Source organism: Parasteatoda tepidariorum, chromosome 2 (assembly GCF_982258835.1).
Source record: "Parasteatoda tepidariorum strain Cologne lab strain chromosome 2, Ptep-v5.0, whole genome shotgun sequence".
Lineage (NCBI taxonomy): Eukaryota > Metazoa > Arthropoda > Arachnida > Araneae > Theridiidae > Parasteatoda > Parasteatoda tepidariorum.
Genome location: NC_141756.1, coordinates 26,434,338 through 26,461,664, shown reverse-complemented (window position 1 = coordinate 26,461,664; position 27,327 = coordinate 26,434,338). Strand labels below are relative to the sequence as shown.

General features: G+C 28.5%; 2 protein-coding genes across 5 annotated transcripts in view; one reads left to right on the top strand and one right to left on the bottom strand.

The window, feature by feature from the left end:
• LOC107445053 (uncharacterized) overlaps window positions 1–8,711 on the top strand; it is an 88,988-nt gene extending 80,277 nt beyond the window's left edge. For all 4 annotated transcript variants that reach the window (XM_087157056.1, XM_043048738.3, XM_071177301.2 and 1 more), the window contains one exon: window positions 2,543–8,711. In XM_087157056.1, the coding sequence (XP_087013182.1) occupies window positions 2,543–4,159 (1,617 nt within the window). In that variant the 3' untranslated portion in view covers window positions 4,160–8,711. The remainder of the gene's footprint in view (window positions 1–2,542) is intronic.
• A 1,517-nt stretch (window positions 8,712–10,228) lies between these two features.
• Window positions 10,229–27,061, bottom strand: LOC107445010 (zinc finger MYM-type protein 4). Its single transcript, XM_087157057.1, has 10 exons — window positions 26,842–27,061; window positions 24,488–24,651; window positions 21,400–21,507; window positions 21,180–21,287; window positions 19,518–19,622; window positions 17,061–17,262; window positions 14,971–15,093; window positions 13,038–13,271; window positions 12,010–12,130; window positions 10,229–10,398 (listed from the first exon to the last, which is right to left on the bottom strand). The coding sequence occupies exons 2-10, from the start codon at window positions 24,605–24,607 to the stop codon at window positions 10,236–10,238; spliced, it is 1,284 nt and encodes a 427-aa protein (XP_087013183.1). The 5' UTR covers window positions 24,608–24,651; window positions 26,842–27,061; the 3' UTR covers window positions 10,229–10,235.
• Window positions 27,062–27,327: the final 266 nt, after the last annotated feature.

The window sequence follows — 27,327 nt, the reverse complement described above, 5'->3', positions numbered from 1 at the left end:
TAAAAAAATTTTTTAATTTGCTATAATTGAATAAGATGTGCGTGTAATCCATTACTTTTTTATGGGTATGTAAAAATTATAAATACAGTTATTGCATTTAAAATTTTACTTTTCCATTAAAATCCATTTTCTAACTTTTATAATAGTACAAAGAACAAAATTAAACAGTCAAAAAAATTTTCCTTTTCTGGTTCATTTTTCTAAACCATATGTCCCTGTTAAGGGGTTAATGTTAATTTTACTTTCAACGTATTTCACAATATTTCGAAACATTTTGAGCGAATAAAGAAATATTTGCACACATTATGAAATTCGTTTATCCAAAGATATCGCATGCAAAAAGTAAAATTTAGTAAATATTTATTATTTTAATTAATAAGTCAAAAAAATGTCGAATTGTAAGGTATACAATTTTTTACATCATTTTTAGAATACGATTTTAGATGATAAAATACAAAATTTGAGCGGAATCGGTCGAATAGTTCTTTCGAAATTCGATTTCTCAGGATCTATTTGACCGATTTCGCTGAAATTTTGAATTTTGCCATTTAAAATCATCACATTCTTCAAAATGATGTAAAAAAAATTTTATACCTTACAATTCAAAATATTTACTATAAGTAATTTTTGCATGCGATTATCTTTGGATAAACAAATTTCATAATATAGGAAATCTTACTATTTCTTATAATACCTAATATTCTTATCTAATTACCTTTATTGGTTTTGTTTCTTTTTTTTCCCCTTTAAGAAATAAGTTGAGGAAAGTATCAATTGCTCATAAATGGGAATCTGTTTTTATTTTTTAATTTGTGACTTAACTTATAAAAGCCTATTTTATGCACATAGCTAAAAAATAAATCAATTTTGATTTTTCACTGTTATAGCTAAGAAATTTTGACTCATTAGTAACTAAATTTAAAATTAATCTCTGGGTTAGTATTATTTTTGCAATAATTTTTATTTTAAGCTTTTGTAGTATTCCTGAGGGTTAATTGTGTTAGGTGTGATTATTGAATATGCAATGTGCTTCAAGCATTTATTATATGTTTTGTTTTTTATTAAATTTGTGTTAAAACTTAATTTATTAGAGGGTATGCATTAAGAACAGCATAGTTGTATGTAAGCGAGAAAAATGAATAACATTATCAAAATATGACAGAAAGAACAGGTCTCGAATTGGATAGGCAGTAGTGTAGTAGAATCGTGAAAATTCAATTTACTGTTAGGATGAAGCTGACAGAACAAAGAAAATTACAAGCCATCTTTGTTTTCAGCTTTCTGGCACAATTTCTAACACGTAGCGTTATTAAAAAGCGCTTAAAGGTGCTTATTTTTGGTTTTCCTTTTTTATAACTCCTTAAAAGTGCTTATTTTTCATCATGTTTATTAAAAGTTCTTAGGTTTTTCTTTTTTCTTTCTATCAGACGAAAAAAGTGATTTTCACGGATATTATCACTATCTGTTATGGCGTACTGATGTCTATCGTTTTTCTTGTTGGGTCATGTACTCGCGTGTTCGAAAGCGCGTGCTGTGAGCATAATTATTTGAAAAAAATTCCTGCAGTCGTTACATTTTGCGAGAGACTACAGATTTCAGGCTTCATATCCTGCCCTCTGATATCGAACCGAAAATCTCTTGAATATTTGCTAATCACAGCTAATAACTAAACATTGCCAAATAATTGCCTAATAGCAAAATATTTTTAAACGGGATAGCCTGGTTGGTAGGGCGTTGGGCCCATGTCTAATAGATCTTGAGTTCGATCCCCGACGGGGGAAGGCTCCCTTTGTATTAAATGGTGACTGGTGCACGTTAAATCTGTCAGGTTGCAAAGTCCTCCATGTTCCCATAACAAATCATACCTCTGGGCGTACTAAATTTAAGATTTATCGTTCTCTGATTTAGGCCAAAATTACGATCTGTGGCTGTATAAATGGGTACGTCCTATAAACGAGCTGTGACGTATGTGTGGCTGAAATCGTAGTCTTAGCCTTAGATAGCGCCACTGAAAAAACAAGAAAGTCACCCTTCGCTCTCATGTAACTGTTTTATCGTAATATAATGATTTGGCAACTAAAAACTACGGCGCAATGGCTAAATCTGAGTCTATTTTAATACAATTCTTAACAATAATTATAAACATGCATAATATTAATATAAACAAAAGGAACGGTTTAAATATGCATAAGCAGCCAGTTCATAACAGGAAGGCACCACTAGCGGCGTATAACGGCATTTGCTATGCTCTTATTATATGCTCTACCTCCGTTACAAATCTGTAATCGCTATGCTTAATCTTCTTTTATCTGTTTCAAAATGCTTTTTGATCCTTATTATTCATTGTTACAAACAGTTGAGATAAAGTGTGACGATAAAAAAAGATTTACAGTAAGTTATTGAAGTTTTAAAACTTTCACATAAGTTTCTTTATATGCATCAAAATAATTCTATTTTTTTTTTTAAAAAAAATTGAGCTTTAATTGTATTTATTATTTCTGAATGCTTCATCTTAATATCTATCTTTCTTTCTTTGAAATAGATGCCAAAACGAAAGAAAAGGGGGCCGAAATTGAAAAAAACTGAAACTACTACTGCTGGCGAAACCGCTTCTTCTAGTACGGGTATTTCTCCAGGAAGCAACTGTGATGATTCTGCAATGAACGTCAAAATAGAGATGCCGAAAGTCTACGGTAGATCTAATAGTCTATTTGGTACATTCGGGCTACTTGATGCCCAAAAACCCGCCGTGGTAAAAATAAAGAAAGAACCTGCTGAAGTTGACAAGCCTAAGACATGTGATACATTTAATATAAATATTGAAAATGTTTGTGAAGTTAAGTTGTCAGAGTGTTCCGTCGTTTTAACAGACCTTGGAGAAAACTTAATTACACAAGAAGTAATTGGCGAGAAACAAAGGGTAACTAATGCCACGGAGAAAGAACCTGTAATTGTTGGCGCTTTCTCTGTTGAAGAAGATAATGAGAATATGTTAGAGCAATTAATAGAGAACAAAGAAGGCGATAGTAATTTTGAAGTAAAGACGACTATTGATTTCCCTGTAATTGGGGAGAAACAAAGGGTTACTGATAACGCTGAAGAAGAACTTGTAATTGTTGGTGATTTCTGTGCTGAAAAAGATAACGAAAATGTGTTACAGCAATTAATAGAGAACAAAGAAAGCGATGCTAATTTTGACGTGGAAACGACTATTGATTTCCCTGTAATTGGTAAGAAACAACGGGTTACTGATAACGCTGAAGAAGAACTTGTAATTGTTGGCGATTTCTGTGTTGAAAAAAGTAATGAGAATGTGTCAGAGCAATTAATAGAGAACAAAGAAAACCACAGTAATTTTAACGTGGAAACGGCTACTGATTTCCCTATAATTGGCGAGAAACAAAAGATTACTGATAACAATGAAAAAGAACTTTTAATCGTTGGCGATTTCTGTGTTGAAGAAGATAATGAGAATATGTTAGAGCAATTAATAGAGAACAAAGAAAGCAATGCTAATTTTGAAGTAGAAACGACTATTGATTTCCCTGTAATTGGTAAGAAACAAAGGGTTACTGATAACGCTGAAAAAGAACCTGTAATTGTTGGCGATTTCTGTGTTGAAAAAGGTTATGAGAATATGTTAGAGCAATTAATAGAGAACAAAGAAAGCGATGGTAATTTTAACGTGCAAACGACTATTGATTTCCCTGTAACAAAAGATGAAGACTTCCATCAAGAAGAAGAGAAACATGAAGTTACTGATACCGATATGGATATTGACGTGAATGAGGATATTTTTGTGAAAAAAGAAAGCGATGTAATCAAGACTGAATATGAATTAATGGAACAAGAAGAAAGTGATACAGATAGAAACATGACGTGTTTAGACGAGCACAGTGCAAAAGAATACCACGATAACTATTTAAATGGAACGGAACAAAATGAAAGCAGCATAAATGAGGATATTTTTGGTAGTTTAATCAAATTTTCAGCAGAAAAAGATGACGACTATTTTTTAAAAAATGTAAAGAAGGAATTTCAACTGAAGGAAAGTGATGCAGATGATGATATCGTGTTTTTAAAAGAAGTGTGCAAGAAATGCTTGATCACGGAGACCCGAGAGGGGTTCTGCTGCCATTTTCCATCGCTTGTGGAATAGATTCCTATTTCAATAGGATATTTTGCTTCCGTATTGTGCCAACTTCTGGTAGAAATAGTTCACGCGAAAAGTTAAAATAAAATAGAATTTTTCTAAGCGAATCATTTTGTAAAACTAAAAATAACCTTTTAATTTCTTAGTCACGTAATTTATTATTATTATTTCGTGAGTTAATTCTTTTAAAATGAAAGCACGTGTTTCTAAAAATGAGATACGATTAAAAATAAAATAAAACCAAAAGGAGATAAATATATATATATATATATATATATATATATATATATATATATATACACAGTTCACAGCGTTCTGTTTAAAGATATTTATTCCCAACTAGTTACTAAGTTCATCCATAGATGGCTGCAAAACCTAAGTTTGTAAAATAAATACCATTTGAAGCAACAATGCATGCCGCCTGAGCTTATAACTAACAAATGCCGGCACAAATATTTCGATTATAATGGTCTGATATGCAATAGAATACATTGTTTTAGAGTTCTTCATTCAGCAGCGCTATCTGTCGACGAGCGGTATAACTAAATTCAAATCATGGTTTCTGCAGCAGAACACAGTGAGCTGTTAATATCTTACAGGTATTTAACAGACGACCAATTTCGGCAAAACCAAAAAAATTGAAGCCTTCTTGAGATTAAAAATTTTTGAAAATAAACAGTGCTAAATTTTTTTTAATCATATATTCTAAAACTTAAATTTCAACGTTTTTCTTTTTTTCTTTTCGTTTTGAAAAATTAACTTTTTCTTAAAAAATTACTATCAAATATGGACAGGTTGCAATCACAGTTCTTTGGTTACAATATGAATCGATGTGGTCTCAATTTAACGGAATTTACGCCAAATTGCTGGGATTTTAAACAAGGACCATCTTACATTCTTTTTATATTAAGTTTTCAAATCAGTGGCGTTTTCAAGGGAAAAAACTTTTATTTTTAATTTTTTATCAGTTAACGTAATAAATTAATGTTCTTTTTTTTTTTTTTTACGGAATAGAGAAGTGCGTTTATTAATCGTGTGTGATCACAACTTTTATTTACGAACTAAACTTTACGAGACAATTTTAAGTAGTTATAATTAATTTACTAGAGGTAATACTTTATGGCCGAATTTCTTATATCAAGATCAAAGAAGACTTGTTTCACAATTCAAGGAAAAACGAGACAGTAAACCAGATGCTGAAAATGTGATAAGAATATTTTCTTATTAATTTTTTTGACGTGAAGATTTAAGTACTGCAATGACGCCAACTGCTACGAATTTTCGTAACCTCTGCAGCTTTTAATTCCTTACATAAAATAAAAGAATATCAAAGCTACGGTAAAGTCCAAATGTCCGATTTTTTTTAAAAATTCCTCTTTGTCTACTGGTAGAATGTTCTTAAATTGATGAATGTTTCTGTGTTTTTAGTAGATTTCTTGCAATTTCTAACATGTATTTATTTGTTTATCTTCGTAAAATTAAATGTATTGAATAAGTCGAAATAAATGCCCCCATTTCATAGGTACATTACGCAAAATGTAATACATGTATTCATTAAATATGTAATACACACGCAGTAGCAACATTAGCAAGTTTCGAATGTACTCTTTATAAATGTTCATTGTTCAATATCCGCTTATTTTGTTAAAAAGCATACATCAAGTCTGAAAAGTAATTCTTGAAAAACTTGGTGCAACATATCTGTATCGATGATGGCGATAGCAATTGTGATGCGTGTTTTCAAATCAGTCGTGGTCGTTGGACCTGGTGGCACATACTCGCGAGATTTTACGAACCCTTACAGAAAAAAATCGCATAAGTTGAGATCTGGGGATCGTAGTGGCCAAGACGAAAGTGCGTTTTCTGCGGTAAATACGCGACCAATCCACCATTGTGATAACGTTGTTGTGGTCAGTCAGTAGTTTTATTTTCGTAGAAACGCTGATGATGATGATTAGACTTCCAGCACCATTTCTTGGCTTCTATTCAGAACTTGCTCATATCACCCCTGCATGTTTATGCATCTTTAATTAATATATTTACCTATTACATGTTGCGTAGAAAACCAACGAAATTAGAACAATGTATTTTAAAAATGATATTAGGACAATAAATGTTTGTACGTCGTTAATTAGTACATTTACCTATTACATGTTGCGTAGAACACCAACGAAATTAGGACATTCATTTTGGAAAAATATATTCTTGATAAAAAAAAAAGGTATTCCTAAAAATAATACCAATTGTAAAATTCCGTATAATGATATTTTTGGAGCAAAAATTGTTAAATGTATATAATGTTGAATTATTTCATTTACCTGCATTAATAAATAGTGATATAGCAGTATATTTCGAATAAGGTACATCTTGTCCAACTTGTTAAAACAAATATGTCTCGATTAACGCCTCATTACGAATTTAAAATTTATTACGGTATAAGAAACAGGTTTCAAATATTTATAAAGTGATAAAAAATAAAATCGAAAAGCGTTAAAAACTATCTAATACAATAAAAATAAACTTTAATCCCACTTAATAATCAATTGATAAATAACCTGTATAATTTTCAAACGATATAAAAATTGCCTTTAGTTATTGCGATAATTTTTATGTGTTGCAATCCTAACAAAAATTTAAAGTGCATTAAATAACATAGTGATGTGACATAGTTTTTTGGCATGGTGTACCTTGATTGCTGTGCTATATGCCTGATATGTATAAATATGCGAAGAGGTACTAAGTATTTTCTGTACAGTAATACATAATACTCTCTACGAGTTGGCATCCATCCTTTAATGGTCCTTATTGATATTTTTTGCATTGATATGTTGTACGTTTACATGTTAAATTTGTGTCTTGCATAAACAATTGTGCATTTTGAAGTGTATTTAAGATTGTCTTAAAACGTGCTTATTTTTCAATTTGAATAGTACTCACTTATTTTTTAAGAATAAATGTTTGTATGTTGTTATAAAATGTCATGTTGCTGTCTTAGAATGAGTACTTTTTAGGTATTATTTTTGTGACGATTTATTTTTATGAGTGCACTTTTACGTATTATAATACGTAATTAAATAATATAATTTTCATTTTCTTCAAAAACTTATGAAGGCGTTTAAAATTCAACATATTTCGAAACCCATTTTCAATACACGCTAAACGTGAAACGCGGCATATTCACGCAGCGAGGCTTGAGAATCGGCGCCTATTTTTAACCCTCAAAACCTGTCACTTCTACCGCCCTTATAAGTTTTTGAAGCAAATGAAGTTTTTATAATATCAAGTGTGTCTTTTCTCTTGTTTCTTGGGATTATTCATTTAATCTAGTCCTATTTTTGAATCTTTTTTTTATCAAAAAATTTAATATAATCCGTTAGTAATTAACATATTGATTAATTCAAAAAATTATGGACTAATAGTCCAAAAATGGACCTGTCTGTTATAGCGTTTGAGAAATTTTCAACTCTTGTTAAGTCTATTACTATTTATGTTGTGCAAGGTTTCCTCCTTATAATCAGTAATTTTTAAAAATACGCAAATGCTCCTTATGACAAAATTTGTCTTTAAAGGCAATTAGCTTTCTTAAATGTGCCATATGTTTTAAAAGTTGATATAACAAGATATTCAAATGATTAGTGTTAGAATGAATTTAAAAATATTGGTAAAAGTTAACCAAGTTGGATGATGTTTTTAATACTATAATATGTTTAAACTTCAAAATTAAATTATGATTATTAATCGTTAAAATAAATAAACGATTTTTTTTTTAACTCCAATACAATAAGTTTTATCAATATTAAAAATTATGTTATTGTCTGAAATTTCTACATGCTTGAATGAACTTATTCCTTTTTCTAGAGCTAGAATGGAACGAAGATGAGCTGAGTGATATTTGATTTACAGTTATAATCCTGTTTGTGTACTTATTTTTTAAATTTTACTTTTAACAAATACAATGCTAACATAAAAAGTGGTAATGATAAAAAAATGGTTTTTAATTATTGTTTTAACCTTTTTTTTCGTAGAGTAACGTACTTTTCGATTTAAAAATTTAAGGGCAGTTATTTCTTTTTCCATATTAAAGAGTAAATGAAAATAACCATATCTTAGATATTTTTACTATGATTTCCTATGAAAACCTAATCCCACTAGTTTTAAACTTATTAGGTTACATTTTTCCTTTTGTGCAATAACGAAATTATATATGGTTTGCCCAATTGAGATTAACGATGTTTTAAAATGGAAGATTGAGATTATTATTTTTTATCTTGTTATACCTACTCCTGGTTTTTTACAGTAAAAATGAAATTGATATTACATTGTTTTATTTTTGTTATTTTCAATTTTCTTTCTGACACAACATGTTGTGGTATTATTTAGTTGCTCTGTTATTATTTTCTGTACCTAAATATCATAAAGATCTTAGCTATCTCACAATGTTTGATATTTTACAATTGTTTGTTTTGTAAACTTAATTGACATTATTTTCCTATTAACAGAATAAAATTTTTTACTGTCAATTTAAAACTGTCTAAATAAAATTTGAAATAAAGAATTCTTTATGTTTCATTCATTTTAATTTCTCATAGAGGCAAATACGACTTTTCTAGAATACCGATTTCTCAGGAACTATTCGAAAGGTTTTTCTCAAGTTTTGTATTTTGCCATGTAAATTAACATTCTTCAAAATGATGTAAAAAATTTTATACCTTACTATTCAAAATTTTTTCGACTATTATTAATCAAATAATAGAAAATAATACATATTTACTGAAGTTGTTCGCTTCCCGTTATTTTGACAACGTTTTGTTGTTTTATCTATCTCATTCGCTTTTTAATTCTGTTTTAATCTATTTATTCACTACATTGTGCTTTTTAATTGGCTTATTTACATTGCCTTTCCTTGCTTTGCAAATTTTAGCGTCGCCTTTTAATTGTATTTGATAATTGTTTGTTTTAACACTTTACATCTTCACCTCCTTTTGTTTTACATTTGAGATTTTCTTGGCTCCTTACGCCTTGTTCTTCTGTCTTACCTGCTGTCAATTTGTCATCGACTGTATTGGTTCTTTGACCTATATTAACTTGAGACCTCCGTTTACCTGTGACCTTTTAATGTTTTCTTATGTTCACTTCAGGTACACGTTTTTTTTAATGGTTCACTTTATGTTTTACTGTTCTTGAATACATCAACAGTTTATACTTTGTGTCCTTTATATCCTGTCACAATGTTAATGATCGCTTTGGTTTAGCGACCCAACTTACTCCGTAATATTACTCGTTTTAATCCTATGTAATGCCTGCACATGATGCATTGTATGTCATACTGTACTTTCCTGCGATGTGTTGTAAAATTTTTCATTTGTGTCTTTGGCTCACTATAAGGGAAGCCCCGTCGGCTTCGGCACTATAAGGCGGGACTCTCGGAGTATTTTAATTATTTTACTGCTGTTGCCATCAGACTCTGTAATGTTTACATAATGTTACTCTGTAATGTTACTTTCTGTTTTCCTTGATTTTAATAAACATTTACCCGTATGCCCTAAATTGGGGCAGGTCGGGGTAAATATTTCATATTTACTAAAGTTAACTTTTTGCATCGAATTATCTTTGGACAAACGAATTTTATAATTGTGTGCAAATTTTTTAATTCACTTTAAATGTGCTCGAGATATGGCGAAATACGTAAGAAATAAAATTAACATTAAGAGGTCCAAATTTTGGGCCACTCTCCTAACCGAACTATTGGGACATTTCCCAGATTACGGCTATATTTTGGAAGTAAAATCTAAATTAGCCGGGGTAAAAAAGTAAGCTTATTCTGAAGAAGAACGTTTTAGTGTCTGATTTCGTAACTTAAAATTTCATCTGCATTAATTAATTATAATTACCATACATGAGGTCACCCCCTCGAACTATTTAGATTGAATATTAATACTACATGAAAGATCCATCCAATCATTAAGCCAATAGTTATTAAGAGTAGTCCTTTTTTCCGCACTTACAATTAGGACTATTTGTACATTAATTTGTGTGTAAAAACGCAAAACACATTGAATAAGCGATCTCTGTGAATTGATTTTTAAAATTGTTTTATTTCTTGAACATAACGAAAATACTGAAGCATACGAAATATTTTAACTTCAGGAAGAGGTTCTGATGAGTACCAATAATCTGAATCCGGGCTGCAACCTTTTATGGGTGTTAGATAAACCTTATCTTCTTTTCCTTTCACAGATTTAGGGCTATAACAAGAAGGAAAAAAATAGCTCTGATTTTAGCTCTACTTACTGAAATGACATATAATGTGGTGAAATCTTTAATCAAAGAACACATATTTATTATATAACTATTTAATAGCTGTACACATTTTTAATGCTCCTTTTTTTGTGGGTACAAGTCCGAAGAACCATGGAATTTTCAACTGGGAAAGTAATTCCTGTGATAAGATATTTTGGTAGAAAGTTTATTTGAAAAAGAAATATTTTAAGATATGTAATGATTTTGAAGCAAATTCTAATTAACTACAGTTGAACTTGCTTATAACAAGTGAAAACTGACTGCAATATTAGCTCATTAAAACAAAGTACTAGTAAGAAGTGGGCTCGAGAAAAAAAAATATAAGCTCATACAGACTTACTTTATTTTTTATTTCTTTAAAAGACAAAAAAGCTGTATAATATACTTTGAACAATCTTATTGTTTCTTTGTTGTCTTATTTTTTCTTTGTTACAATTGTGGTTCTTTTTATGACTCCTTGCCGAAAAACATTTTCAATATTAAAAAGGAACTCAATAGAATTTCAATATTATTCTGAAGATACTTAATGATTGCTACGTTGATTCAATACAAAAAGTTTTTGCATGATTTATGTTGTATCATTATAATAATGTATGAGAATTTATTGGTCACCCTGTGTTTAAACAAAATAATATTTAGACTCTTATAAGGCATCTAAAACAAATGCATAGTTTGCTTTAATACACAAAATAAATTTAAACTATACTCCTGATCATTGAAAAATTAAAACATATATTTAGTTATTAATACAAAAACAAACATAAATTTTATTCAGAATTGTGAAATTTAAAAGCACAATGTTCTGAAAATGAAAAAGTATACGAATGTAGGTATGTAACAAGAAAAAAATTAAATGGTTAAATTTTAAAACTTTTTGTATCTTTTCATGATGATTTTTTATGACACTACAATACCAAGTTACCCTAAAAATGACCAACTATTAACTAAAGGAAATAAAAAGAGAGAAATAAAATGTACCAGTTAATGCTTTCTATTTAGAAAACCAGAAATGATCTTATCAAATTTTAAAATTAGTAACTAAGTTCATCAACAGATATAGAACTGCTGATTATATATAAATTGAAACCAATGTTTTCTGCTATAAGTCATTACCATTCTAACTGAAATATTTACACAGTCATCTGCTAAGTTTGTCCCATGACTCTGCCAAATTTTTGCCAATGGTGAGGTTATTTCTAAAACTTAGAGAACAGCGTCCTCCTTTGATAAAATTAGTAACTAATTTTGAAATTTGATGAGCGAAAATTCTCTCATTTCCTGAGCACAATGCAAAAAACCATACATTTATATGCATCTTCTTAGTCTTTCCTGTAATTGATCAGACAGAATAACATGTATTTTTTTATGTACTCATTTTTCAAATGGAGTTCAATATTTAATTATCTTATAATTGCTCTAAGCTTATTCTATTTTTAAACGTACATTTTTTTTAAATGTTAATGAGTAAGAAATAAAAATTCCTTATTTCTCAAACTGAAAAACATAATGACAAACACAAAATGAAAATCGTGTATTAATAAAATAAAATGAATTACCATTTCGAAAGATAAAATTTGTACAGTTGCACCGGACATCTAACTGAATCTTCAATGCTTTGTTGATCATATAATATTTCATCTTGTTTAGGTTCTGGCTCTTTATTTTCATCTGTTAAATCTAAAAACAAATTTATCAATGTTTTATTGTTGATACTTAAGTTTACTCATATGATCTCTTCTAGTAGCAAGTTCTAAGTATGTTAATGAAATATAAAAGAGTGTTTCAAACAAATAAGTATAGTTTAAGAAAAACTTTTACTCTGATAGTAAGCCTGAAATTTGATAACCTAAATAATCCCTAAAAAGCGTCTTAAAAATATCAACAACAACAAAAAATTTGAGTTACAACTTTCATTTAAGTTTGATTGAAAAAACATAAATAACGAATGCTATTATTTTATTCATATTTTAATATTTAAATAAAAAACATTTTTTTAAAATTTTAACGTAAGGAAAAAGTAACATAAAGGGAAAACAAGGTTACATGAAATATTGTGAGTTGCAATATTAAAAGCAAAAACATTTCACATAAAAAAATGAGCCAATGCTATAAAAATTCTAAAATGTACACTAAAATATTAAAAAACATTACATAAAATGTTTTTAAAAAAAGCACATAAATGAAAATATATCTGTACAGAAAATCCCTAAACAAGCCTTAAAAGGGACAAAAAATACTGACATCATCAATATCCCAGTCTTACTAATGGCATATGAATGAAATTTCATTAACTCTGGGTACAGGATGAAATTTGTTGTGTCCCCTTCCTCGAAGCACAAAAAAATCGTATTTTGAAGAATTTTTAGAAATATTTATAGCCGAAATTGTAGATTTTAAATAAAAATTAAGGAATTTCCCGCAATTTTTAATAAAAATACTACAAAAATTTCTTTTTATATTACAATTTGACTAAGCTCTCGGCAATCTTGGGGGTACGATCTTGCACTTTGTCTTATGTTAAATATGACATAGAAAGTGTACTTTAAACTTGTACAATTTTTGTATCTGCATGTATTTAACATACCTATAACTTCTTCTGGCTCAAAACTTATGGCTGAGCTTCTTTTTCCAGCAGCATTAGTTAAGTCATAAACAAAAACATGTTTAAATCGCAGATTTGCATGCGATTTCACACTCCTTAGTTTGAAGTATTTTGTATTAAAATATAAAATCGATGATAGCAACACTGCAGGTGAATGAGCACCTAGCTGACCAGCTTGCCACAGAGTTTCCTCTTCGATTAGAGAGAGAGATCGACCTAAACATAAACAAAAGAATTATTACGAACACATTGAGCAAGAATGTTCAACCTAAAAATAAAATAATACTCAAAAGAATAATGCATTTTTATACAGATTAGACAGTTTATAGTTAAATAATTTCAATATATATATATTTTTTTAGAAAAAAACAGAAAAAATAATTCAAAACTTTGCAACATGTAGATATTGTGAGAGCTATATAAAAGAAAGGAATAAGAGAGATTTTTTTACCATAAGAAATTTTCTGATAATAGCTAATTTTTAAGTAACATGTAATTAAAAAGAGATATAGTGAAACCTGTCAAATTGATTACCCTTGTAAATGGACCTCTTTTATCAGCAACTGAATTAATTCCATATATTAAAAGGGAGCAACATGACCAACGATCTATCTTGTGTGCTAATATTGAAATAAATCAAATTTATTTAATGCTGCTGTTGAATGGTATTCTAAAGCCTTCATTCATAAGTTGATAAAAAATTAAAAGAAATATTTTTATATAGTTATGTGTTAGAGTATTAGTACTTTATTTGCATTGCACTGCACAATGAGTCCACCTAGAAAGCATCCTTGAGGATGATTCGAAGACACGCCATCACAATTCTAATCTTCTGCAAAGGGGATTGCTCCCCTGCTTTTGTCAGATCGACGATCTGTACACGTTTAGCATTTAATGGTAGAACAGTTTAAACAGCACCAAAAATTGCACTCCCTCTGCCCCATCGCAGGCTGATAGTGGTACAGCTAACCATAACCGGTGATGCTTGATTTTGAGAATCCATTAGAAGCCATGTCTCTTGATCAGCAAACTTTTGGACCCAGGTTACTTACTAGAATTACCGTATATTTGCTTAAATAGTGGGAATAATTAATATAAATCAAAAGCTAACTTGTGAGATTACTATATAAGGAGAAAATTAAGGGTTTTTGTTTTTTGAAAGCCAACAGAATTATTTTGTAAGCATAACAAGAAAAGGTTTATTATAGATATTTATTTTTTAAAACTTCATTTAATATCTTAAGTTAAAGGAGTAAATTGAAATTCATTGTAGTTAAAATAGTCTAGTCATTAAATATGCTATACCAGGGTTATTGCACGTAACAGCTTTTGCATATAAAGAACTGGATGCATAGCGTTTTTAAAAAGTGCTTAAAGGTGCTTACTTACGATTTTTAAAAACCCTTCAAGGTGCTTTTTTCATTGGGTGTTTTTAAAAAGTGCTTAATTTTCCCTTTCTAAAATGATATTTTTCCTTTACCATGTTGGTTTTCACTATGAATTATGCTGCAAGACACTGTTCACATTGTTCAATTCAACGTTTTCACAACTAATTAAACCCCAATCTATTTCGGCTCATCATCAGCATATGAACACGCCATTCCATTTACATGATTCAAAAATTTTGACAATTGTCAAAACCAATGTCAAAAGGTTTTTTTTTTTTGGCATGACGATTAAAACCGTCAATTGTCAAAAACTTTCCAACCCTAACTAATTATGATATTTTTTTAAAGTGCTTAAAAATATTATTTCAGTGCTTGAAAAGTGCTTATTTTTTGTTGAATAATTTGGCTACACACCCTGAAGAAGCATAGTAGTGTAATGTTTTTCGAATTTGTGTGTTTCTCTTTACACATTAAACTATAACTCTACTAATAAAAATACTCTACTAATACTAATAAAGATAACTAACCATATTGAATTGCCTTTTCCCTGGAAGCCAGCAACTCACATAGAATTCTTGAAAACATGGTGAAAGATTCATCAAAAAATAAATTATCTGAGCGGTTATGAGTAAATATATACAGCTGCAGACCTTTAAAAAAGAAACAACAAAAAAAACTTAAAATATACAAATTAACAACATCTATAAATAACACAACAAGTAACATAATATACATAAAATTCATACATTTATACCAATGTCAGAGAATTAGAGTTGCCTAAACAATAGCCCAGGGGTGGCGAACCGTTATACACCAACGTGCCAATTTCTTCTAAAAAAAATTTTTAATGATGTCATACATGTGCCATCAAATAATTTTGATTTCGTGATTATTGGGAAAATAATAATACTAAATACTATCAACTCAAAACTCTTTATTTACATTGGAAAAAAAAACATTTTGCACATCTCAGTTATATGCGTTGTTCAACTTAAAGTAACATCAGTGTGGCTTCTGTTGCTGCAGATTCAATGACAAATAACTTAGATTAGGTTGCAAGATGTTAGTTTAACCCTTTCGCTCCGACTGTCACAAATACGTGCCAGCATGAAACCGTATCAACCAGGGTAAAAAGATAAAACTGGTAATCAAAATAATTATTTAGCAGTTTATTTGTGGGCGGAGTTATAATTGTTTGATTTATTTAATTCACCATTACTTCGTTCAAAATAAAACTATTTAGTTCTACTTAATCATATGTATAATCAATGTTAGTTCATAACATTGATTTTATATATGATTAAACTAACAATAATTGAAGTGAAAGCAAAGTAAGTCTATCAAATTAGCAACGACTACATTTAAGTTACCGTTTCTTATTTAATTACATCCTGATTCTGATTTTGTACGAATGCTTTTCTGAATCATCCGTCCCCAAGGGGTTAAGCAGGACTGTTAATTTTTTTTTTTGCTAGTTATTTATTGTTAACTTGTTTTTTAGGGTTATTAATTTTTTTTAGCATTAATTGTTAATTTTTTTATTAATAATTGTTAATTATTTTGTGTGTTTTTGTGAATTTTAATTTAATTGTTACATATGCTTTATAGTGTAATAACATTTGTGTAATAACAATTTATAGTGTAATAACAAATGTGATCGGTAGCGTGCCCAAAAGATTGTGTCGGGTGCCATAAATGGCACGCGTGCCATTGGTTCGCCATCCCTGAATAGCCCAACAGTGAAAATAGTTGCCCTAAAACTATAAAATAGTAGCGAAATGAATGACCAAATTTGTAGTCTAAATGTCATGTCCGCTAATTAAAAATACCGGTAGGGGACATAGACATTTACTTACCATTCATTTTAGATAGTGCATCAATTATATTTTATAAGTAATATTTGTATATCAGTTATTTTAAAAAATAATCTACATATATACAAAAAATACGTAACAGGATGCACATAGAAAAATAGCATGTGATCTAAAACTACTGCTGGCAGTATAAAAAATAACAAATTAAATTTAACCTCAGAAAGTAAAATTTAAAAACAATTTGTTAAATCCAATTGTTACTGCTGATAGAATAAAAAAGTAAATAAAATTTAACCTCAGAAAAAAAATTTAAAACGCTTTGTTAAATTCAGTTGAAAATTACATTTTCGGTGACAATGAGGTATGAAGCTGCTGAAGGAGGAGATGGAGGAAAAAAAGGGAAATATTTTCCCAGATATATTTTCAATATGTATTATTGAAAGAACTTTGCTAGAAATGAATCAAAAAAAGTTGTTTAACAGTCAGTTTGGGGCAAAAATAGTTGTTTTTTCAGGCAAGAAAAAAAAATCGAAGAAGCTGCAAATAGTCACATTTTAGTCCCCTGCAGCAATTCTGACAGTAAAAAAAAAGTATAAGGGAAGAATAAATCCCAGTTCTCTTATTTTTGTATGAAAAAAATCCAAATTTAAACTTCAAAGGCAATGATAACTCCAGATATGAGAAAGATATTTCTAGGTATGAGAAACATAATTTTATATATCAGAAAGATGATTCTAAGATTTTTTAATACAATACTTTGATTATAAATTACATTGCAATAATGTTCTAAAATGAAAACTTACCTAATACAATGTACAGTATTGCTCCACCGGAAAGGGTACGTTCATTAGGATCAGTCATAGTTTGAATAAAAGAAGATAAAACTTTATTCCACTGGTGCAGTGGTACAGCTAAGATATCTTCCTTATACCTTTTACTACCTTTAGTAATATCTTTATTTTTGTTTCGAGCCCAAAACTGATAAGCATTAACACCATAAGTCATCTGAAAATAAATATTCTGAATCAAATAAAGATTTTATTATAAATATAGTAAAACAACAAACTTTTGTACAGTGTGCTAGGAACAAAAAAACAGACCATCGTGAATAACTTTTGATTTAATAATCGGATCTTCACGTTCTAGGACTCGATCTTAATGACTTGAGGGTGTGATGATATTTTAAGTTACAAAATCAGACACAAAAACGTACTTTCTCTGAATAAACATACCTTCTTTTCGACGGATTCCTTTAATATAGAGAGAAATCTGGGAAATATGGTCCCAATAGTTTGATCAGGAGAGCCCTCCACATTTTTGACCCCTTAATGTTAATTTGACTTTTTCCGTATTTCACTATATCTCAAAAACTTTTTAAGTGAATTGAATAATATTTGCACACAATTATAAAATTCTTTTATATAAAGATAGTTCCATGCAAAAAATAACTTTTAGTAGTAATTTATTTTTTATTTAATAATGGTCGAAACATTTTGAGTTGTAAGGTATAAAATTTTTTGCGTCATTTTAAAGAAAATAATTATACATGACAAAATACAAAATTTGAGCAAAATCAGTTGAATAGTTTCTTAGAATTTGAATTTTTAAAAAGTCATATATTTAAAATTCGATTTCTCAGGAACTGTTTGACCGAATTTGCTCAAATTTTGTATTTTTTCATGTAAAATTATAATTTTTAAAATGACGCAAAAATTTTTATACCTTACAATTAAAAATAGGTTTGACCATTATTAAATAAAATAAGAATAAATTTTTACTAAAAATTATTTTTCGCATGGAATTATCTTCGGATAAACGAATTTTATAATTGTGTGCAAAAATTTTGGAATTCACTTAGAAAGTTTTCAAGATACAACAAAATATGCAAAAAGTAAAATTAACATTAAAGGATACAAATTTTGAAGTGCTCTCCTGACCCAAAGCTATGGGAACCATATTTTCCAGATTGTGGCTTTGGGGATCAAAAAGACGAATCTGTCGAAAAAAAGGTGTTTATTTAGAGAAACTAAGTTTTTGTGTCTGATTTCATAACTTAAAATATCGTCTGCACTTAATAATTAGCATAGTTGAAGTCCTCCCCTTGAGCCATTAAGATTCAATTCTAGAATATGAAGATACCATCATTAGATCGAAAACTATTCAGGGTGGTCCCTTTTTTCGGGTGCATAATAATTATAAAAAATACAGGGTGTCTCAAAAATATTGCAGTAACTTCTAGAGGAGGTAGGGCAGATCATAAGGATTGAGAATGGCATGTCATTGTATGTTATTAAGTCTTACTCTGAATCCCACTATGGTAGTAGTATTGCATGGGTACTGCAAGGGCCTTCCCCTCCATGCTCTCCTGATTTTAACGAAGCAGTTTTTAAATACAATGGTAAAGCGATTAATAAAACTTCGAAATCATATAACATTTTTAACAGCATTTGCTAATAATGTGTCCACTAAGATAAATAAGATGCCTTAATACTTTGTACAATTAGTGGACTGTCTCTAGAGTGCAAAATTCACGATTTTAGAATTACAAATAAATGTTACAATAATGCCACAACAATTACGAAGGAAAGAAAAACTGAATTTTTTTGATCTAACATAAAACTTCAGAAGCATATTTTTCAAATTCCTAATATAATCATAAAAAAATTTCTTTTTGAAAGAATTATAGTAAATAAAATATAAATTAAATTAAAAATTATTTTTAATGGATGCAATTTGCTTAATAACTTTTTATAAGAATCTAATATTCTTAATGAAAGAGTTTTTCTAATTTCAAATGCAGCTAAACATTTCAATGGGGAAAAAAATGCTGATTTTTGAATGACCCCTCAGTATACCATTTCTAAATTTCAGTGATTAATGAATTGTTATTTTGATTTAAAATCATTTTAAATAAATAATATGAAGAGATCAATTTGAATTTCGGGAATATTTTAAATGATCTGAACGATGGGGAGAGGGTTTGACATGCAAAGTTAGCATGCATCAAAATTTTTATTTAATTGTAAGGCACATTTCAAATTATTCAAATGACTACTAAAATATTAATTTTCAAGTTATTCAAAAGAGGACCAAAAAATTATAAAGAGTACTAAAACGGACATTACTCTAAAAAACAGACTTTGGAGGGAAAAGAAAAACATTTGGGAGTAGTGGTAAACTTGTGATTAAATTTATCATATAAAAACATAATTTATAATACTTTGCAATTAAAATATTAATATTAATTGAAAAAATATTACCAAAAGATCTTCAGGTGAAGTTTTAAATTCTTTTGGTTCTCTCTTTATGTTTGGCCATGTTCTGCGACGAATACATCTTGAAATATGGACTTTTAAAGTGGTACGCTAAAAAGGGACAAAAAATAATTTTAAATAATGTATTACATATAATGAACTCCTTCAAATGGAAAAAAACCTTTCTAAAAAAGAAATATCATACATAACAGTTTTAAATATTTTATGAATCAAAGTTAGAAACTGAAAATAATGTAAGTATACATAATTCATCCAGATATAAGTGTACATATTTATCTAGAGACAAGTGTACATATTTATTTAGGAAAATAAGGATGATACAAATAAAAATAAATTATTCTAAGTCATAAAAATTTTAAAATTTTGTATAAAATTAAAATAATATGAAAATATAGTTGCAAAGTAGAAAAAATTTATTAAAAACAATTTTTACTCCTTTGTGTTAAATTTGAATCATCAAACAATAGTATTAGTCAATTTTAGTTCCTTGTATTTTGTCTAGTTTCTTCCATTTCATTCTACTCTTCTGATTTTTCCTACTTTCTTCCAAAAAGAAATAGTTTTCTTTTGGATGAAATGCCATCCCTGAATGAACTCTTTTCAGGATTTCAAAAATGAAATACAACTGTTCTATAAAAGTTTTTTTCCATTAAAATAAACATTTTTAAGAATTCAACACATAAAATTTTTTAACACCTTTGCAATCATTATAAAAACTGAAAATAACTCAATTTTTTTTATACAGGCTGTAAAGAAAGAATTAAGAAATAAAAATTTCAATTATTTTATTGATTAGTACATAATTTTTTTCTTCTAAAGAATCTTTACACTTTTATTTCGATTGGTTTTGATTCTTCGAAAAAATCTTTACAAGTTTTTAATCTTATTGGTTCTTGAACAATAAAAATCTCATTACCACTTGCCTGCATTTAGATATGTTTGTTTTTTTGTCATGCTTAAATCCTTTAATTTTATGAGTATATTAAAATCTATTGAGACACAAATTAATTAACAATTATTAACATAAATTATAACGACACAATTTTGTATACAACTAAAATAAATAATAGAAAAACAGTTATGAAAACTTTTAACTTTCTGACACTACATTAAATTTAATTTAAAATTTAAGTTCCTACAATAGCTATAGTGAAACAATTGTTTTGATCATCATTTGTTTCTTTCATTTTCAATAGCTTCTTCTGGGGTTTTTTTTTCGGTTTCTTCTAGTGTTCTGAAAGAAATAGGTTTTTTTTAGACAAAATGCCTACCTTGATTGTATTTAAAGACCATATTAAGAAGAAACATTCCTACAACTGCTCATTGCAGATCAGGGCATGGAAGTTAATGCTCCACAATGACATGATGCAGAGTACTACAATGTGGTCAGCAATATGCACTGGCTGTCTTTACTTCACAGACAAGATAGTACTCATTGATATGAAGCTGTGTGGGCTTCAATCCATAACAAAAGATAGAACCCCAGTCTTCCACAGTAACATCTCATTGCCTTAACCACTGTACCATCCTAGCTCAAGTTCATATACATCCATAAGTAAATTTTGTCAAGCTTAATCACTAATAAAAACGTAAAGAGAACAATAAATAAATAAAATTCTCTTGAAATATTATGAAGACCTTACTTACTTGCATTCGTACTTCGGTAGTTGAGGAATATTCCTTTTCTGCATTGGAAACATCCATAGGTTCAATGCGTTGCACGTCTGTCGATGCATCTGGCTTTGTTGTAGGGGGCTAATAAAAACTAACTTTTAGGAATGCATTTAAATCAATGCCTTTATGCAAGATATTTCAAGAATTTAATTTTTTTTCTCACCATTTGAAGAAAAAAAAAAGTGCAACCTACCTGAGTTCCTCTTGGAGAAGAGCTTAAGGCTGTTCTCAGAGAACCTGAGTTCAAAGGAGATTCATCAACCCTATAAATATCTTTGGATGACACCAGCTTTGTAGAGGACTAAGAAGAAAATAAAAATTAGCTCAGTCAAAGAAAAAAAATCTGTAAAATAATTTTGTAACCACAAAATAAGTTATTTAATGGTAATTTTTTGTGAAACTATGACCTCTAGGTAATATACCTACTATTTTCAATATCAATGGAACATTTACTGATAGCTCTATAAATTCAACTACAACTTTTTACCCAATTGCCATCATAATTCTTCTAACAAAATTATTGCCCAAGTAAGACAGCATTTCCTGTAAACCAGTATTTTAAAAACATGCCACTATTTAAATTGTAGGAAACAACATCCTAATGTAGTGAAAATATAAAGTCTGCGTTAACAAATGTTCAGGCCTTGAGGGCCCCTCAATAGAAGAAAAGAAAAATGTTTCAATGCAAATCGACATTTCAACTTCGTATTCACAAATTACAGAATAAAATTAAAAACTTGTTTCCTGCTATTTTATAGATAATGCTGTAACAGACTAACAAAAATAATTTTATTACTTGTTACAACAAATTCGAATTTCTAGATTAGAAGTTTTACTAGATGAATTAAAAAATAAAGTTTTTAAAATGAAACTTAAAATATTTAACTTGCTTAAAAAAAATTTAAAATTTCTACTTTTTTGTAAATTATGCAACCCAATAACGAAATTAATATCAGTTTATTAATTTCGTTATTCAGTTACTAACTTGTTTTTAAGTTTCCATTTGGGTCTCATGCTCCCAGTCCAACCCTGCCTAAGCCTACGTAAGACATTATTTCCAACATCAATGGAACACATACTATGGAACCATAAATTCATCTAACAGCCATGATAATTCTTCTCACGAAATTGTTGTCCAAGTAAGGCAGTATTTACAGCTGGAAGTCTCAATCGAACAAGTACTATCGATATTTATTGCAGAGAAAGAAATAGTCTTCTGGTGATTAATGACATAAAACATTGCATGTCGAGCAAAACCAGTTTTCTTATTTTGCTATTTAGTAGTTCCATTTATATTCCATGCTATTTCCTATTATTATACCGTGTGAAAAAGTGTTTAAACAAGAAAAACTCTGATGAATTTGCATAAACAACAGAGGATTTCATTCAGAAATGGCTAAGCTATAACTTATTAACAAATAGAATTTTTTTTTGGAAAAGCTTATTGTAATAAATTAAAAACTTTATCATACATTAAATAATTCACTTTGTCAAGTTTTTAAATCAGGCAGTTTTGATGAATAAATATATTTTATAACCTTTTACATCATTTTCTTAGATGAAGAATTGGTCAAAGGCACACATTTTCTACTTCGATAAGAAATATTGACAAGGCTCAATATTAAAAGTGGTCCATTGGTCTGAGATTCCATTCATTTGATTCAAACCACCATAATATAGCACCCCTGACCAGCAATTGGTATCAAGAGCTTGAGAGAGGCCTTTTAACTCACGTTCCTTACATATAACAAATCAGGTAAGAATAATAAACAAGAAATAAAAATGGCTGAAATAATTTTTTTTCTTGGTGTCACTAAGAAAAAAACAAGCAAACTTGCTCTCCTAATAAACAGATCTTAAATTATAGGGTGACCTGGGGTAATTCACGATCACTCTGTTTCTGGGGTAAATAATGATCACTTAAGTTTTATTTAAAAAAAAAATTTTTTTTTTAAATTTGAGACATGGACAAGAATGCTTGTACATTTTACTAAAGTATAACTGCATTTACTTAATAATAGTTTTTTGTTTAATCTAACAAAATAAGTATCTTTTAAACTGCTTTCTGTATTTTCCATTTCAAAGATGGGTTTCAAAATGTGCACATTTCTACAAAGATCCCACTCCTTCTCTTAATAATAAATATTTTGAGTTACTTTCTTTTTCTTTGATATAAAAATAGTGTAAGCTTTTGTTTAATTGTTTCACATCTACTTTAAACATTATAATTAATTATAGGAAACTATATCAAATGTTGCCCCCTACACATGGGGTAATTATTGATCACTGGGGTAATTCCTGATCATTGAAATTTTTTCTTATAAATAGTATAAAAAATAGCTAATCAATAGCTAATTGTGTTTTCTTAATTAGCAGTTCATATTTATTAAGCGGAACTACTATAAAATATATTTTAACTGTAATCACAAAATTTGTTTTTAACTGTATACAAGACAAATGTGTTCTGATTTGCACCATTTCTGGTTCGTCTTACCTTGCTTCTATCTTAATTTTATGTGTGTACATTGTTAGAATAATTTTTAAGTTTATAAATTAGCCTAATATAAATATGGTGAGAAATTATAAGCCTAAAAAGGATACTAAGTTTCTAGAAAGCAAAATTAGTGAATTTCTTTTAATGATTGAAAATGAAAATTTCAGTGTGAGAGCAGCTGTCAGAGCTGTTGACATAGATTACTTAACTTTATTCTCTCACTTAATGAAGTTAAAAAATCCAGCTAAAGTAACCTATGTGGGAACTCTTTCTTATATTCCAGAAGAACATGAGAATGAGTTGGTTGCTTGCCTAAAATGTATGGCACGATGCAAAGATTTTTGGAAAATTTAAGGTGTTAATCTTTATTCTTGCTTTTAAATAAATCGTTTTATTAGCTGCTTAAACATATCTCTTTGGTTTATTTGTTTGATCTTGATGTCTTATTTGTTAATTACCATTGTATAATTATTTTTAAACAGCTTCTTTATTATAAAAACTGGTGATCAGTAATTACCCCAGAAGTGATCGGGAATTACCCCAGAAATGATCAAGAGAAGGGGTAATTCCTGATCACTAAAAATTTTAAATCTTTTAAATTCGAATTAGATTTTCAAACAAAAGAAGGTAGCATAGGACTCATCTCATATAGCCTCAAACTTCCAGTAAATATTAAAATTCTATCTTGAATAGTTTTTTCACAAAATAGATGTTTGCATTTTTTGATCAGGAATTACCCCAGGTCACCCTAATTAAATATTTTCAAAGAAATACATTGAAGTTTTACTTCATTAACAGAAGAAGAATTTGCAACACCACTATTCAATACTGATTCAGACTCATAGGTACCATCTCCAACATCTTCCTTCTTAGTTTTAAGACAACGCTTCTTACGCTGCCTCCCCATATCTTCTTAAAAATACAATTATAAAACTTTCAGAGAAATAGCATCTGCAAACATAAGGAAGTAATAATTAATATGTTGTGGTACCAAAAAAGTATATAAAAAATACTTTTACATACTTGAAATAGGAATACTTAATATTAAATTATTCTACATGTTTGGTGCAATTTTTAATAATTTTGGAATGATTGTTTTTCTTTTATTTCCATTCCAAAATACTATGCATCAGCATATAGGACAAATTGATGTTATATAAAAATTTATATTCATCAAATTAAGTATAGATATGCTTTTACGTTGAATCTATGATTTTTGGATTGTTTAGCACACTATAAGGTATAAGCAAAACCCCTGTATGTACCTCATTATTTAAGCCACTCACTTTGCTATTTTTATTTTTTCATCATTCTAATATTTCTAAACAGTTTCAATTGAAAAATGTATTGCCTGCAATATTTCATGCTTTCTTATATTAAAATTTGTTTTGATTTACCAGACAAAAAAAAAAAAAAATTTTATTTTAAAAAAAAAAACTGAATGATACTAGTGTTTTCAATTGCATTTTGCTAAATAATTTCATTAATGTAATAATGATATCTTCATACATAAAGACAAGTAAAAGAGAAAATAGTTTTAGGTTGTCTTGAAGAAAAAAATAATTTTTTTTTTCCTTCCTAATCCTGATAACATATGTGTTGTTTAAGTTAGTCACCTGACAGCTAATCTAAAAAGCCAACGGTTACCTTAAAAGGACTTTTTTAAGGTGAATTTTCTACATATTCACTGTGGAGACTTTTTTTTCTAAAAATATGAATAAATGAATATATCCAAGAGTGAATAAATGGTTCTTTGACATTGCATGATGAAATAACTCTTGATGTCAAAACTTACATGAAAATAAGGGTACTTACATATTATCCATTTTCACCAAATTTGGAAATGGTTCAAATTAAAATATCTTGTTTTTGCAATAAATTATATTTGCAATTTCTAATTGTCAATTACTATATTAAAATAAATTAGAAAGATAGCAAAATTACCATGACATGTTATTGACAAAAATGGTCAATGAGATAATATGAGAATACAAATATAACCCTCAGACTAATTATACAATCTTTATTTTTTAGCTTTTATTAACTTTTTTTTATCATTATACTTTTATTTTTCTAATTTTCATTTTAATTCTTTCACAAACTAAAGTACACTACTAGTACAGACTAACTAAACAAAAAGCAATTTTATCCAAATATTTTATCAATTCTTAAATAAATTTTTTACTTTATCCAAAGTAAAGAAAATAGCAAGATAATAATGTTTGAGCAATTTAAAAAAAATTAATACAGGTTTTACAAAGAAATTGGTTATAAAAAAGAAATTGGTTGAAAAAATTGTGCAGTTATACCTATACCATGCAAAATATTCATACTGAAATAGTTGAGAATTCAATTTAACAAAAAATGAACTTTTAAAACAAGAAATTGTGCCTAATAGCATAGACCACTTAAGAAAAAACATACAAAATCCAAATTTAAGTAATATGTATTCGCACCAATAGGATTCAAACCATTTACGAACCCATGTACTTTAAAAGGAAAAATAAATAGTATCGTAATTGGTCTCCTCTTTAAGCCATTTTATTTATTATTTAAGCAAATCAATTTTCATTTGCTTATTAGTAAATTAATTTTATTTAAGCAAATTAATTTTTAATAAGAAAAGGGAACTGAGACCTCACAAAAGAGAAAATCTTAGCAGTTAGAAAAATTTCAGTGTTTTTTTTAATCTTTACAATATTAAACATTGATCATGAAATTTTCATTACAAATAAAAAAAAAACTTTTACGCGTAAACATTCTTCAGTTTTAACTGCCTCCGATTTCGACTTTTCAAATAATTTGTTTGCTCTAAAATTCGGGAAATTCGATGAGCATATCAGTTAAATCAAATTATTCTAACTCAATGTTTTTAGTAAAATTGCTAAAACAAAAGGAATAAAGTTTTACATTGGTATATGTCAACTGATTAGTAATAAATTTGACCAATTTTTGATAGTTAAAAATAATCTATTAATTCGTCTATTTTGTATAAATTATGCATAAAGGATACTTGTAGAAATGTATTTTGACTTATAAAAATTATTCAATTAAAAATACTATTAGCTTAATAATTCACAAATTTATATTTTAAATATTTTTTTGGGTGTAACTGATGTTATAAAAATAATAATTACTGACCATATAATATAAATCAGAAAATTCGAAAAACAAAACAACAATCGCCGCAGACTAATTCTTTTCAAATACTGTTATGGGTAAGGAGTATTTAGAAGTATGTTAATCAGTTGCAGTTCGTAAAATAGTAATAAATTTATTGAATATTCTTGTTATAATGCAACGAAATAAACTGAACAGTTGGAAAGTTTTAGTGTCATTTTGGGAATCGTTATCTGAAAGCGCTGAAAGGAATTCTGTTGGAAGAAATATGCAATGCTCGCTTGTAGCCTTTTTAAGTACTGAATTCCTCGTAGGATCGCAAAGAAAAGAAGACGCTCGTGTCGGTAAAAATATAACATTAATCTAAAACTGATGTGAAGCTTTGGAATGATATAACTGTTTAATATAACGCTTGATACGGAAAAAAAGTTGCAAGATGAGTTAATATAGTTTAAAGGAAAGCTCAAAATTGAAATTTTACAAACTAATCAATAATATTTAAGTGTG